At 49.5% G+C, this 11,846-nt stretch overlaps 2 protein-coding genes across 3 annotated transcripts in view; both read left to right on the plus strand.

The window, feature by feature from the left end:
* CAPNS1 (calpain small subunit 1) overlaps positions 1-11,846 on the plus strand; it is a 186,504-nt gene that overhangs the window by 50,387 nt on the left and 124,271 nt on the right. The gene's annotated exons all lie outside the window — the stretch shown is intronic.
* On the plus strand, positions 635-11,421 carry ADAD2 (adenosine deaminase domain containing 2; the record flags this gene model as incomplete). The annotated part of the gene is made up of 8 exons (XM_026689072.2): positions 635-857; positions 2,312-2,431; positions 3,198-3,348; positions 4,379-4,543; positions 6,214-6,428; positions 7,730-7,964; positions 9,943-10,075; positions 10,746-11,421. Coding segments are annotated over 8 exons (1,353 nt in total), but the record flags the coding sequence as incomplete, so codon positions are not given.

Genomic DNA, 11,846 nt, shown 5'->3' on the forward strand with positions numbered 1-11,846 from the left:
TTTTCAGGAAAGCTTGGGAAAAAAAGAATTTGGAAGCCCACCCCTCTGCAAGAATTCCATGGCATGCTGGCTGGGGGATTCTGGGAGTTGAAGTCCAGGCTTTTGAGCTGGCAAGCTTGAGAAGTGCTGCAGCCCCCAGCCTCCATCCGAGCTCCGGCTGGGCTCCCTGCAAAGCTAACATCTTCGGAAGCGACCCCGAAGAGCAGAGGGCCTTTCTTAAGCGGGGGCTTCCAAGGTGGAGCCCCCGCCTGGATCACAATTAGCAGCAGCTTGCAAAGCGCTCCAGCCTGCGAGGACGCTTTGGCTTGGCAGCAAGAGGATCCGGCCTCCCGATTGGCTGCTGGGGGAGCAGAGTGGATCCCCCTTCCCGGAGATCTCTCCCCTAGGAAGGAAGGAAGGGAGGGAGGGCGTGGTCAGACTCCTGCCCCAGACACGCCCCCCCCGGCCGCGCCTCCCCAGGTTCCGCTCCCGCCACCTGTTGCAACCGGGCGCCCTCCGCACGCGCTGCTTCCCTGGCCCGACTAGTGGCTGGGTGCCCCCCCCAGCCCCCCCCATTTGGCTGGGGAATTCTGGGAGTTTGAAGTCCACCCATCTTCAACCGGTTTGCAAATTTTCAACGCCGCCGGGGTGAAATTGCAGCGCGTACTCAGGAATTGGTGCTTCTTTTGCAGGAAAAGAAGAAGGGGGTGGGGGGAGGAATGGAGGGTGCAAACTGCCCGGAAGCGAGCCTTGTTGCACGCCCTTTCTGGAGAGGGCAGAGCCCCCACCCTGGAAGGAGGAGGAGGGGCAGCAGCAGCAGCAGCACCAACCTTGCGCCCGGGGAAATCCGGGCCTTCCTCAGGAGGCTGCGGAGAGAGGTGGGCGCTGCTGGGGGTGCCAAGGGGGGTCTGGGAGGGGGCTCCGAGGGCAGGTGGGGAGCGCACAGAGACCCGCATGGAGAGGAGGGGGCTTGAATGCAGCGCCCTTGGCACGTGGAAACCCTGCTGTAGCCGTCCCGAGTTGCAACGGGATCAGGAAAACTTGCAAAGTGCGTGGCCAATTATCTTGGGACTTAAAAGAGGGAGGGGGGAGGTTCACGTGTGTGTGTGTGTGTGTGTGTGTGTGTGTTTTGTGTGTTGCAGGGGGCTGCACACCCCAAGTTGAACGTTGTAAGAGGAACGAAAAGGCAATGACCACGCTGACAAAATGCACAGGATGGGGGAGTTTTATTTATTACGGGCACTCCTCAGCTTATGACTTACAATGCGTTTAGTGACCGTTCCGATTTACAACGGCACTGAAAAAAAGTGAGTGGTGTGATGGTTTTTTTCCACCGTTATGGCCGTCGCTGCGCCCCTGTGGTCGCAGGATTGAAATTCAGGCGCTTAGCCGCTGACTCGTATTTACGACAGTCGCAGCGTCCTGGGGGGGTCACATGATTCCCCTTTCTGTGACCTTCTGAGGAGCCAAGGCCAGCAGGGAAGCCAGATGCGCTTAACAACTGCAGGGACAAGCATGGTTGTAAAATGGGTTGAAAGTCACTTAAGTGCTTCGCTTAGCGACAAATATTTTGGGCTCCATTGTGGCCGTAAGTCGAACTCCACCTGTGTGCTCAATTCCATGTGTCTTTTATTGCTAGCGACCTCTTGAGATTTTCTCCTTGTTGGAAGCTTTGCAAACTTAGTAACACTCCTCCTCCTCCTTCTCTTCTTCTCTTCCACCTCTTCTTTCTTCCTCCTTCTCTTTCTCTTCTTCCTCGCTCTTCTCTTCTCTCCTCCTCCTCTTCTTTTCTCCTCTTCCTCCTCCTCTTCCTCCTCCTTTTCTTCCTCCTCCTCCTCCTCTTCTCTTCCTCCTCCTCTTCCTCCTCCTTTTCTTCCTCCTCCTCTTTCTCCTCTTCTCCTCCTCCTCTTCTCCTCTTCCTCCTCCTTTTCTTCCTCCTCTTCCTTCTTTTCTCCTCTTCCCCCTCCTCCTCTCTTCTTTTCTCCTCTTCCTCCTCCTCTTCCTCCTCCTTTTCTTCCTCCTCCTCTTTCTTCTTTTCTCCTCTTCCTCCTCTTCCTCCTCTTCCTCCTCTCCACAACACCCTCCCTTTTGCAACTGATGAGGTTACCTAGTTGAGTTATGAAACATCTGCAAGAAAGCCACCAAGCTCAGAGAGCGCCATGGACCCCACAGTCTTCCTCCTCCTCTCTCCCTCTCCTCCTCCTCCTTTCTGAACCTGCCGGATCCTCGCTCTCGACCGGCCTGGGGGAGCACCAGACAAGCAGCCCCCTCCTAGGAGGCAGAAGGAGCAGGCGTCCAGCCTGATCCCCCTTCTGGTCTTCCTTCTCCCCAGAATCCTTCCATCAAGAGCGATGCGCGGTGATCACCAAGGTTGTGTGTGACAAGCTTCTCGCGGAGCAGCCGGCCTTCCAGGGCTGTTTGGGCAACGTGGCGGCCTTTGTCCTGGAGCAAGGTGAGCCCCCGTTGAATATGAATAGAGTTGGAAGGGACACTTTTTTACTACTGGTTCTGTGGCCACGGCTTGGTGTGTGTGTGGCGGGGGAAGGATTTACTGCAAGATCTCCCTTCCCTCCTCACCCCACCGACCTGCTTTCCAGCTCCCTTCTCCTGTGCAGGGCAACCAAAGGAGACCCAGCTGGGAGGCAGAGAAGTGGTGGGATTGGCTGGTTCTCTGAACTACTCAAGATTTCTGCTTCTGGGTCTCCAGAACCGGGCAGAACCGGCTGAATCTCACCTCTGTTTTAGTCCAACCCCCTGCGTGATGGCAAACCTATGGCATGCATGTCGGAAGTGGCACGCAGAGCCATTTCTACCAGCATAGGAGCTGCTGCCCGGAACAGATCCACTGCGCGCCTCCCGCCAGCCAGCTGATTGTCCAGTATCTGCCATGTGTGCCCACGGGGGGGGACACACATGCATATGCGCAGAGGTGGATGGTACACACGGGTGGGTTGCACACGCATGTGCAGGGGAGGCAGGGTGTGTTGCGTGCACACTTTTGGCACGTGACAACGCAAAGGTTAGCCATCACTGCCCTGTACGATTTCAGACAAACGGTGGTCTAATCCCTTCTTAAGATCTTCCAATCGTTCCACGGACTAATTGTTCCAATTGTTCCATTGGTGCTTGTATGTGTGGCGTGTTTTATTAGCCTTCGGTGTCAGCGACTGCACGGCTTCTGTCGATGCTAAATGAAATAAATGCCATTTTCTCAGAAGGGGCGGCTGACAGCCAGGGCGCCTGCAAGGAGACCTACGAGCTGGTGGCCCTGGGGGCAGGAGACGTTTGCTATGAGGGCTGGATGGAATTCGACGGCCGGAAACTCCATGACTTGCATGGCCTTGTGGTGGCCCGCCGGGCCCTGATGAGGTAAGGGCCCTTCCCACTCCTCCCCCAGAAACCCCCCTGGATTTGAGGAAGGAAGAGGTAGACGGGCCCAGGCTGAGATGCCCCCCTTCTACAGGGAGTCCTTGACCGCAAGTGAGCCCAACTCTTCCGTTGCTAAGCGAGACAGGTGCAGAGTTGAGTTTTGCCTCACTGTAGGATCTTCACCGCCACCATCGTTAAGTGAACCCCTAAGTTAGGAACATGGTTGTTAAGCGAATCTGGCTTCCCCCATGGACTGGTCACAAAAGGGAGGAATCACATGACCCTGGGACCCTGGAAACCGTCATAAATAGGAGTCAGTGGCCCAGCATCTGAATGTATATTGCGTGAGCCCCGGGGGTTCTGCGACTATCGTAATATGAGCCACTTGCCAAGCGTCCAAATTTTGGTCAGGTGGCCCTGTTGAGGCTGCCACAAAGTGAAAAAAATGGTCATGAGGCACTTCTACCAGCGTCGTCATAATTTCCAACAGTCACTAAACGAACTGCTGTAAGACAAAAACGATCTGTAGTTCCTGGATGGGGTTGGGCTGCTTCGGTCCCTGTTTAATGGGAGGTCCCATTGAATAACCCCCCACACATACTTAGGGGTGGGATTCAGCCGGTTCAGACCGGTTCAGGCGAACCGGTTGTTAAACCAATCGGCTGGCCCTGCCCCCCCCCCCAGGAGTCTCCATGCGGCCTGTTTTGGGTGCAGGTAAACGCAGGGGCCATGAAGCGGCTCTGGCAGGGCAAAAAACGGGCCTTCCGGAAGTTTCCAGCTTGAAAACAGGCCCATTTTCAGACTTATAGTACTTCCGGAAGGCCCGTTTTTCGCCCAGAGGCCCAAGGAAAGCCTCCGGACTCTGGGGTGTGTGTGTGTGTGTGTGTGTGTGTGAAAACAGGCCTCCCGGAAGTTCCAGTAGGCCACACCCACAACGACCAGTTCACTGCCTGGTTGCTGGGATTTTTGACTCCCACCCCGTAATCCATGTCACCCCACGATCCCCCCTTTGATTCTGTTCCGTCCTCAGATATTTCTACAAGCAGCTCCTGCTATGCTGTAGCCAGGATCCGGCCGCGTTCGAGCAGGGCATCTTTTGCCCGGTGGAAGGTGGGGAACCCCTAAGATTGAAGCCCCGGTGCTACCTGCATCTCTACCTGAGCCAAATGCCGCACGGAGCAATGAAAAAACTCCAGTGAGTGTCACGGGAAGGCTGGGGCAGGGTCCAGAGCGGGTGAATGATGGAAAAGGGGGGTTGGATCAGACCAAGGTTTGGCGTTGATGTCGCCAGGATCTACCAGGTTCATCCTCCAGGTTTTAGAAGATACGATAGAAACCGAATCTGGGACTTTGATTCTCACTAAAACTGGAGGTGAATGTCGGCCAGCCTTTCTCAGCCTTGGACGCCTTTAAGGCGAGTGGACTTCAACTCCCAGAATTCCCCACCCAGCACGGCCGTTAAGCAAGTTTGGCTTTCCCCCATTGACTTTGCTGGTTAGAAGGTTGCAGTGACACTGCAGTTGTCGTAAACCGCATAAGTGCAGGTGACTGTGGGGGGATGCTGTAATGGTCGTAAGTTATGTCCTCTTTTTGAGTGCCGTCGTAACTTTGAACAGTCCCTAAACAAATGGTTGTAAGTGGAGGACTTCCTGCATTTAGATCTCTGGCCATGTTGCCTGTGGTTGTTGTGGCCCGCTAATGGAGCTGGCGGCAGAGTCAGGCGGTAGCAAGGAGATTGGGGAGGAACCTGGACCGGTCTTGGAGGCTGAGGAGGGCTCGGATGAGGGCTCTGCATCGGAGGCAGGGATGGGGCCAGGACAGGCTGGCAGTCGGCAGCTGCCTTTGGGTTCGGACAGCAGTGAGGCGGGGGAGCTTCTGGAACCGGTTCCCAACCTCCGCATGCGCAGGGCTACCAGGAGACGAGAACGATTGAGAAAGCAGGGTTGACTCAGGAGTAAGGCCACGCCTCAGAGATGATTGGCCCCTCCCACAGGACATGAAAGAGAAGCGAACGGGACAGGAGCTTTTGCAGGAAGCAATTAGTTCGTCCGGTCGGTTCAAGCTTTGAAAAGTTCTGTTCGACTGTGTGTCAACTTTGGCCATTAGCTCTCTGGTGGGTGTTTATGAACATCCCCCTGAAAGACTGTTTGCAAAGCCTTGTAGGCTGTGAATGAAAGTAATTCACAGCTGTGGAGATAAAAGAGGTTTTGCTGGAACTTAGATTGTGTTCTATGCATTCCAAAGAAGCCTCGGTCAGGACACTGGCTCTCCGACCGGCATCCTTCCCGGGAGTGGGATTCTACCGGTTCAGACCGGTTTGAACAAACCGGATGTTAAAGTTACAGCTGGTTCGTCAAACCGGTATTTCAACCAACTGGCTGACCCTGCCCCCCCCCAGGAGTCTCCACGCGGCCTATTTTCAATGGAGGTAAGGGCAGGGTCTGCGCGGAGGCTCTGGGAGGGAGAAAAATGGGCCTGCTGGAAATCCAGAAACAGGCCTCTTTTCATCTTCCAGTGGGCCCCCAGAGCCCGGAGGAGGCCTCTGGATCCTGGAGAGTGCGAAAACGGCCTCCCCCAGGCTCTGGGGGCCCACCAGGAGCCAAAAACAGGAAATTCCAGTAGGCCCACACCCACCCGCCAACTGGGCAGCGAACCAGTTGCTGGGATTTTTGAATCCCACCCCTGCATCCTTCCCGTGTCCAAACGGCATTGTTGGCATGAACCATGTGTCGGTTGGAACCGTTCCGGCAAACTCAGAATTTGGGTGGGGTGGGGTGGGGTGGATGGGACATTTTTGCCGCTCCAATATTGGCGCCCTCTTTTCTGCCACGCTGACCTCCCCCTTCGGCCTTTGCTTCCTCCCAGCACCCCTTTGCTGAAGTCCAACCCTTCGGTCGATCTGCACGTCAACATCAAAGGGCGGCTCAAGCCCGTCTCGCATTGCAGCCCTACCATGCTGTCCACCCACGTCTACTGTGCCTCCGGCAGTGACAAGCTGACCCGCTGGACCGTCCTGGGAGTCCAAGGGGCCCTGCTCAGCCACTTCCTGCATCCCGTGTACATCACCAGCATTGTCCTAGGTGAATTATCGGATTAAGTTGGGCCGTGGTTGTAAGTCAAGGACTGTACGAGGTTGCCATGACCTGGGTTTTCTTTCTCTTTTTTGGTATATAAATGTTTTATTTGGTATTTACAACAAATCCATCTTTCATTTAAACAGTGTGTCGACTGGATAAGTATATCTTGTGCAAACAATTGTAATTAACACACATTCCTTAACTAAAATACCAATAATTACATTTTCTTTAAAAACCATTATCCCATATTTTGTCATTATAACAATCTTAATGTCAACTCATAAAATATTTCTATGGTCTTTTCTAGAGTTACCAACAGACAGGGAGTGGGGGAACCAGTGTGCAGCTTGCATTCCATAAATGTTTTCAAATATAGTTTCTAGATGACTGAAGTTTCTGCTGTGCAAAATTCTAGCTGGAGAGCATGATGGGTGACTCTGGGCTATGGAAGTATCCCATTGGAGAATATGCATTATGATACACCCAGGGGGTGGGGGAAAACCAGGGTCAAGGGTGACAATGAATTATGTGTCTCGTAGTCGGCTGCACCCAGGCAGCGCCGGACATGTTTATTCCTAATAAATCATATTTAAGTTTTGGAAGTTCGGCTCGAGACTCATATTTAAATGGGGGTAACTGCTGGAGTCCTGACACTTAACTTATTTCACTATATATTCATCTACTCAATTTTAACTTATTTCTTATTTTCCAACCATTGATAAAATAGATCCCATACCATAGAGTATTCAGTTTCTTCTTTTTCTTTAATTGCTAATGTTAATCTATTAATTTCTGCACATTCTAATATTTTCTTAATCACATTTTCCTCTGCTGGAATTTTTTCGCTTTTCCAATTTTGAGCAAATACAATTCTGGCTGCAGTTAATATATGAACAATTACATATACTTTTTCTTTACTATAACTTTCAGGTACCATCGCTAGAAGAAGTATCTCGGGTTTTAGATCTATATGTTGCTTTATCGTCTTTTCCAACTAAGTGTGTACTTTTGTCCAATATCTTTTTATCTTCTACACATATCCACCACATATGGTAGTATGATCCAGGTATCAGGTAGCACTTAGCTGATTTATCTTTAAACATGTTTGCCAATTTTGCTGGTGCCAAGTGCCATCTATAAAACAGCTTATACAAATTTTCTTTATGTGCTGTTGGTATTGATAATTTATAGTTTCTATTCCATAGCTTCTGCCACTTATCTAATTCTACGGCATAGCCAAAAATTTTCACCCATGCTATTCGTGTTTGCTTTCTCTTGTCGCTTTCGGACTTCTCCATTTTCAGCTGACCCTTATCACAACCACGACATTCTCTATTGGGTCCTCAACGAGCATTTGCACCCGGGACCGGAAGATGGCTTCCCCGAACCGTACGGTCACAAGAAGATCTACCTCTTCGAAGGGCCCCCCATGGGCCCCCTCAGCTCCCCGACAGAATGCGGCGCGCTGAGCCTGAACTGGTGCGCAGGAGACGAGATGCTGGAATGTGTGAACGGAGCTGTCGGGAAGGCCGAAAGGGAGTGAGTGGAGGGGGCTGAGGGCTGGTGGGAGGCAGTGGGGACAGGGGCTGGGGGGAGGCCCAAGACCGGTTTGTCCTAGCTGGGTGGCTGAATTTGATTTAGGGTGATTGATTGGGATTGAGGAGATGAATTTGGGGGCTGGGGGGGTTGGGATTGGTTGGAGACTGATTTGGGATTGACGAGATTGATTTGGGATTTGACAAACCTAATTTGGGATTGACAAAACTGATTTGGAATTAACAAAACTGATTTGGGATTGACGGGATTGATTTGGGATTGATGAGATTGATTTGGGATTGATTTGGGATTGACAAAACTGATTTGGAATTGACAAAACTGATTTGGGATTGATGAGATTGATTTGGGATTGTCGAGATTGATTTGGGATTGACGAGATTGATTTGGGATTGACAAAACTGATTTGGGATTGACAAGATTGATTTGGGATTGATGAAATTGATTTGGGATTGATTTGAGATTGACTTGGGATTAATTTGGGGTTGACTTGAATCTGGCTCATAGGAATCCACTCTTTATAATGGTGTTAGTCCCAACATGATCCATTGTACCCTTCAACAAACTACGATTAATACAAGCTCGGGTTTAGCATACTCCGTGAACTGAAGGCACTCCATGGCAAGATTATTTTGATACCCCACTGTTAAAAATTCTGCATACTCATCACTACACAATTATTCCCTCGCAGCCTAAGCCACGTTATCCAAGGAAGTCAGGTATCTGTCATTCCGAAAATCTGCTAACTCAAGAGCCATTCTTGTAAGCCGTCTGTTTCTCCAGGAAATGTTTACTTAATTACTTAACCCTTTAAATACTTAGAACATGAGAGTCTGTTAAAAATCAACAGCAAGATGGAGGTGTTTCGATTTTCAGAATTCTACATTTCTGCCATCTTTTTAGACCAGTGTTGGCACCTTGGCAGCTTTATGATATGTGGACTTAAACTCCAAGAATTCCCCAGAATTCTGGGAGTTGAACTCCACTGTCACGCCCCTGTTGGAATCTGATTCCGAGGGGGGGATCGAGCAGCTGACAGGGAGTGGGAGCGTGGCTCCGTTGGCTGTGGAGGAAACTGGGGAAGGGGCACAGTCCGGCTGGGCATTCAGAGGAAGACCCAGGCCCACCCTCTCCTCATCCTAGGCACGCAGAGAGGAATGGAGAAGGGAGCAATGTGGGTTATGGGGGAGAAAAGGGCCCTGATTCCCTTCATTAGCTGCAGCTGGGAACACAGGATTTAAAAAAGGCGTTTGCGCACAGCACCTTGCTGGAAGCAAAGCGTGAATTATCTTTCTTTGTCAAGTCCTATCTGGGTTCTGGTGTCCTCCCAAATGTGTGTGTTTTGTTATCTTTTGAAGTCTTCAATTCCTTATCCTGCCCTGTCTTGTTTATTGCTGCAGCGGGGTTTGTGTTGGTTTTTATTTATAATTTATATGTACTTTGGGTTCGGACTGAATTTCTTCCCTTTAAAAACTGTTCTTGGGAGCGTTTTTTTCTCCAGCTGATGATAACTGGACACTGGGGGCCAAGTTGGGGGAATTAAAAGGACTTTACCTACTTTTGTGACTGTTGCTTTTGTGCCACGCCCCTTTGGGTCATCACATCCACACACCTGAAAGCTGCCAAATTGAAGAACCGCTGTTTTAGAGAGCCCAAATAGGAGGTGAATAGAGGTCTGCAAGCTTCTGAGTTGTGTTGCACCTTGTTTTAGGTTTTTGTTTTTGTAGGCCAGGAGTTGATAAGCTTATCTCCAATCCAATGTTCCTATCTCTGGTTTTGTTGATCCAGTGGGCCATAGGAGTGGAAAAGAATGGGCTCAAGAGTTGGGTTTTTGTGCCCTGGCTGAAAGATTCACTCCAAGTCCTCCACAAGGGAGGTTTTAAAGAAGAGTTTGTCTGAAGTGGTGTAGGGTTTCCTGCTTGAGCAAGTCTTCCAACTCTTGTTACTCTGTTTTTTCCCCCAGCATTGCAAATCCAGGAGGCGGGTCCCGACCTAGCCGGCTCTGTAAAGCCGCCATGTTGAAATCCTTCCGGAAGGTGGCCCAGGAGATGAAGAGAGAGGACCTGATGTTGCTATCCCCGTATCATGAAGCCAAGGTGAACCTTTGAATCTGATCTCCATCCTTCAGGTCTCTCTACAGCAGAGGTCTCCAAACTTGGCCACTTTTAAGACTTGTGGACTTCAACTCCCAGAATTCTCCAGCCAGCTCTGCATTGTACACACAACCCCACCTTGGGTGGATTTAATTCAAAAATTTAATTAATGTTTGTACAGTGCCATATGAATGCAATATCAGGGGTTTTCAATTCAATGTGGAGGATGTGTGTTTGTGTTTATTTTCATAGCCCTAATGTACACTGAAGATGGTATTTAATTTTGTTGTACGAGGTGCAATGACAATAAAAGTAAACTAAACTAAACTGAATTCAAGAAACCATGATTAAGCAAATGCTTGTACAGTTTTCACCAGTCAGTGTGGCCTTTTGCTTCTTGGATCAATGAAAGTGGAACCCCAAGTTGAGTGTCTCTTCAATGTTCCTCTTAAGACTTGTGTTTTTCAACCTGGGCAACTTTAAGAGCTGTGGACTTCCTTTCCCAGAATTCCCCAGCCAGCATTTTTCTAAGTTGTGTAGACTTTAATGCTAGTTGGGGAATTCTGGGAGTGGAATTCCACACCTCTTAAAGTGGCCAAGTTTGAGGAACAAAAGTCTTAAGAAGAACATTGAAGAGATACTCACTGTTTGCTTCTCTTTTCCTCTTTTCCAGGTTCAAGCCACAGCTTACCAGCGTGCAAAGCTTCAACTATACACCCACTTGAGTGTACGGGATTTGAGCAAGTGGCCTCAAAAGCAGCTGGTGGACAATTTTTGCAGATAGACTGGCTTGGGTAGCTGAAGATCCCCTCCAGCCAATGGATAGGAGCAAGTTCCAACGAGATCTTGTTCTCAGTTTCGTTCCCTAAATTATGGGATTGTTGATGTTTAGTGAGTTTCGACCCAAGATATGTAAAACTAGCTGGTTTCAACAAGCCGGAAGTATGGTGAACTACAATTTTTGGTTTCAGGCCTAATGTTCAGAGAAGATGAAACTGGTGAGCAGAAATGGAGGCTGTCCTCGTAGGTCTTCCTTCAGCAAAAGACCCCCTGAATTTATCTAGAACAGGCGTCTCCAAACGTGGCACCTTTAAGACTTGTGGACTTCACCTCCCAGAATTCCCCAACCAGCTTCTGAGAGTTGAAGTCCAGCAGTCTTGAAAGGTGCCAAGTCTGGAGACGCCTATTCTAGAATCTGGATCTGTAATGTTTTGCACTGGTGTGGCACTTAATACCTGAAAAAGTCACAGAAAAGAGAGCAGGACATCATGAAGAAACACTGCGCTTCCTTTGGAAAAACCCACATACTTCCAAAGAGCAAATTTTGAAGTTATGTTGAGGGTGGATTTTTTTAAAAAAAATCTATAAAAATATATTCACGTATGTTTACCTTCTGCAGATGGAACTCTTCTTTCAGAGTTAGCAGTGGGATCCAGACAACCAAGTAGGGCTGCTTTTAAGCAAGCTGTAGTCTTGTTAGTTTCAATTTTGCACCTCTTGTTAAGTTTCAGAATTGCCCCTGGGGAAATTTCAATGTATGCAGATCTTTTTTTAAAAAGATATGTTATTTATTGATGCTTGTTCGGAAATGTGTTTTCTCTGCTGCTGTTTTTGTAGACCAAACTTGACTGCCCACTATTCCAATTTAGAAAGTGTTGGTTTCAGACATTCTGAGTGCCTTGCTGTGTCTTGCTCCGAAGTGCTACACAACATCAAGACCTTGTTGGAAGTTGTACTAAGCCCAGCTGTGATTTGTTTGGCTTTGTCTGAATAC

This window comes from Notechis scutatus, chromosome 8 (genome assembly GCF_049901735.1).
Source record: "Notechis scutatus isolate UNSWTSFEM ecotype Mainland chromosome 8, rNotScu1.2, whole genome shotgun sequence".
In the NCBI taxonomy this organism is placed as follows: domain Eukaryota; kingdom Metazoa; phylum Chordata; class Lepidosauria; order Squamata; family Elapidae; genus Notechis; species Notechis scutatus.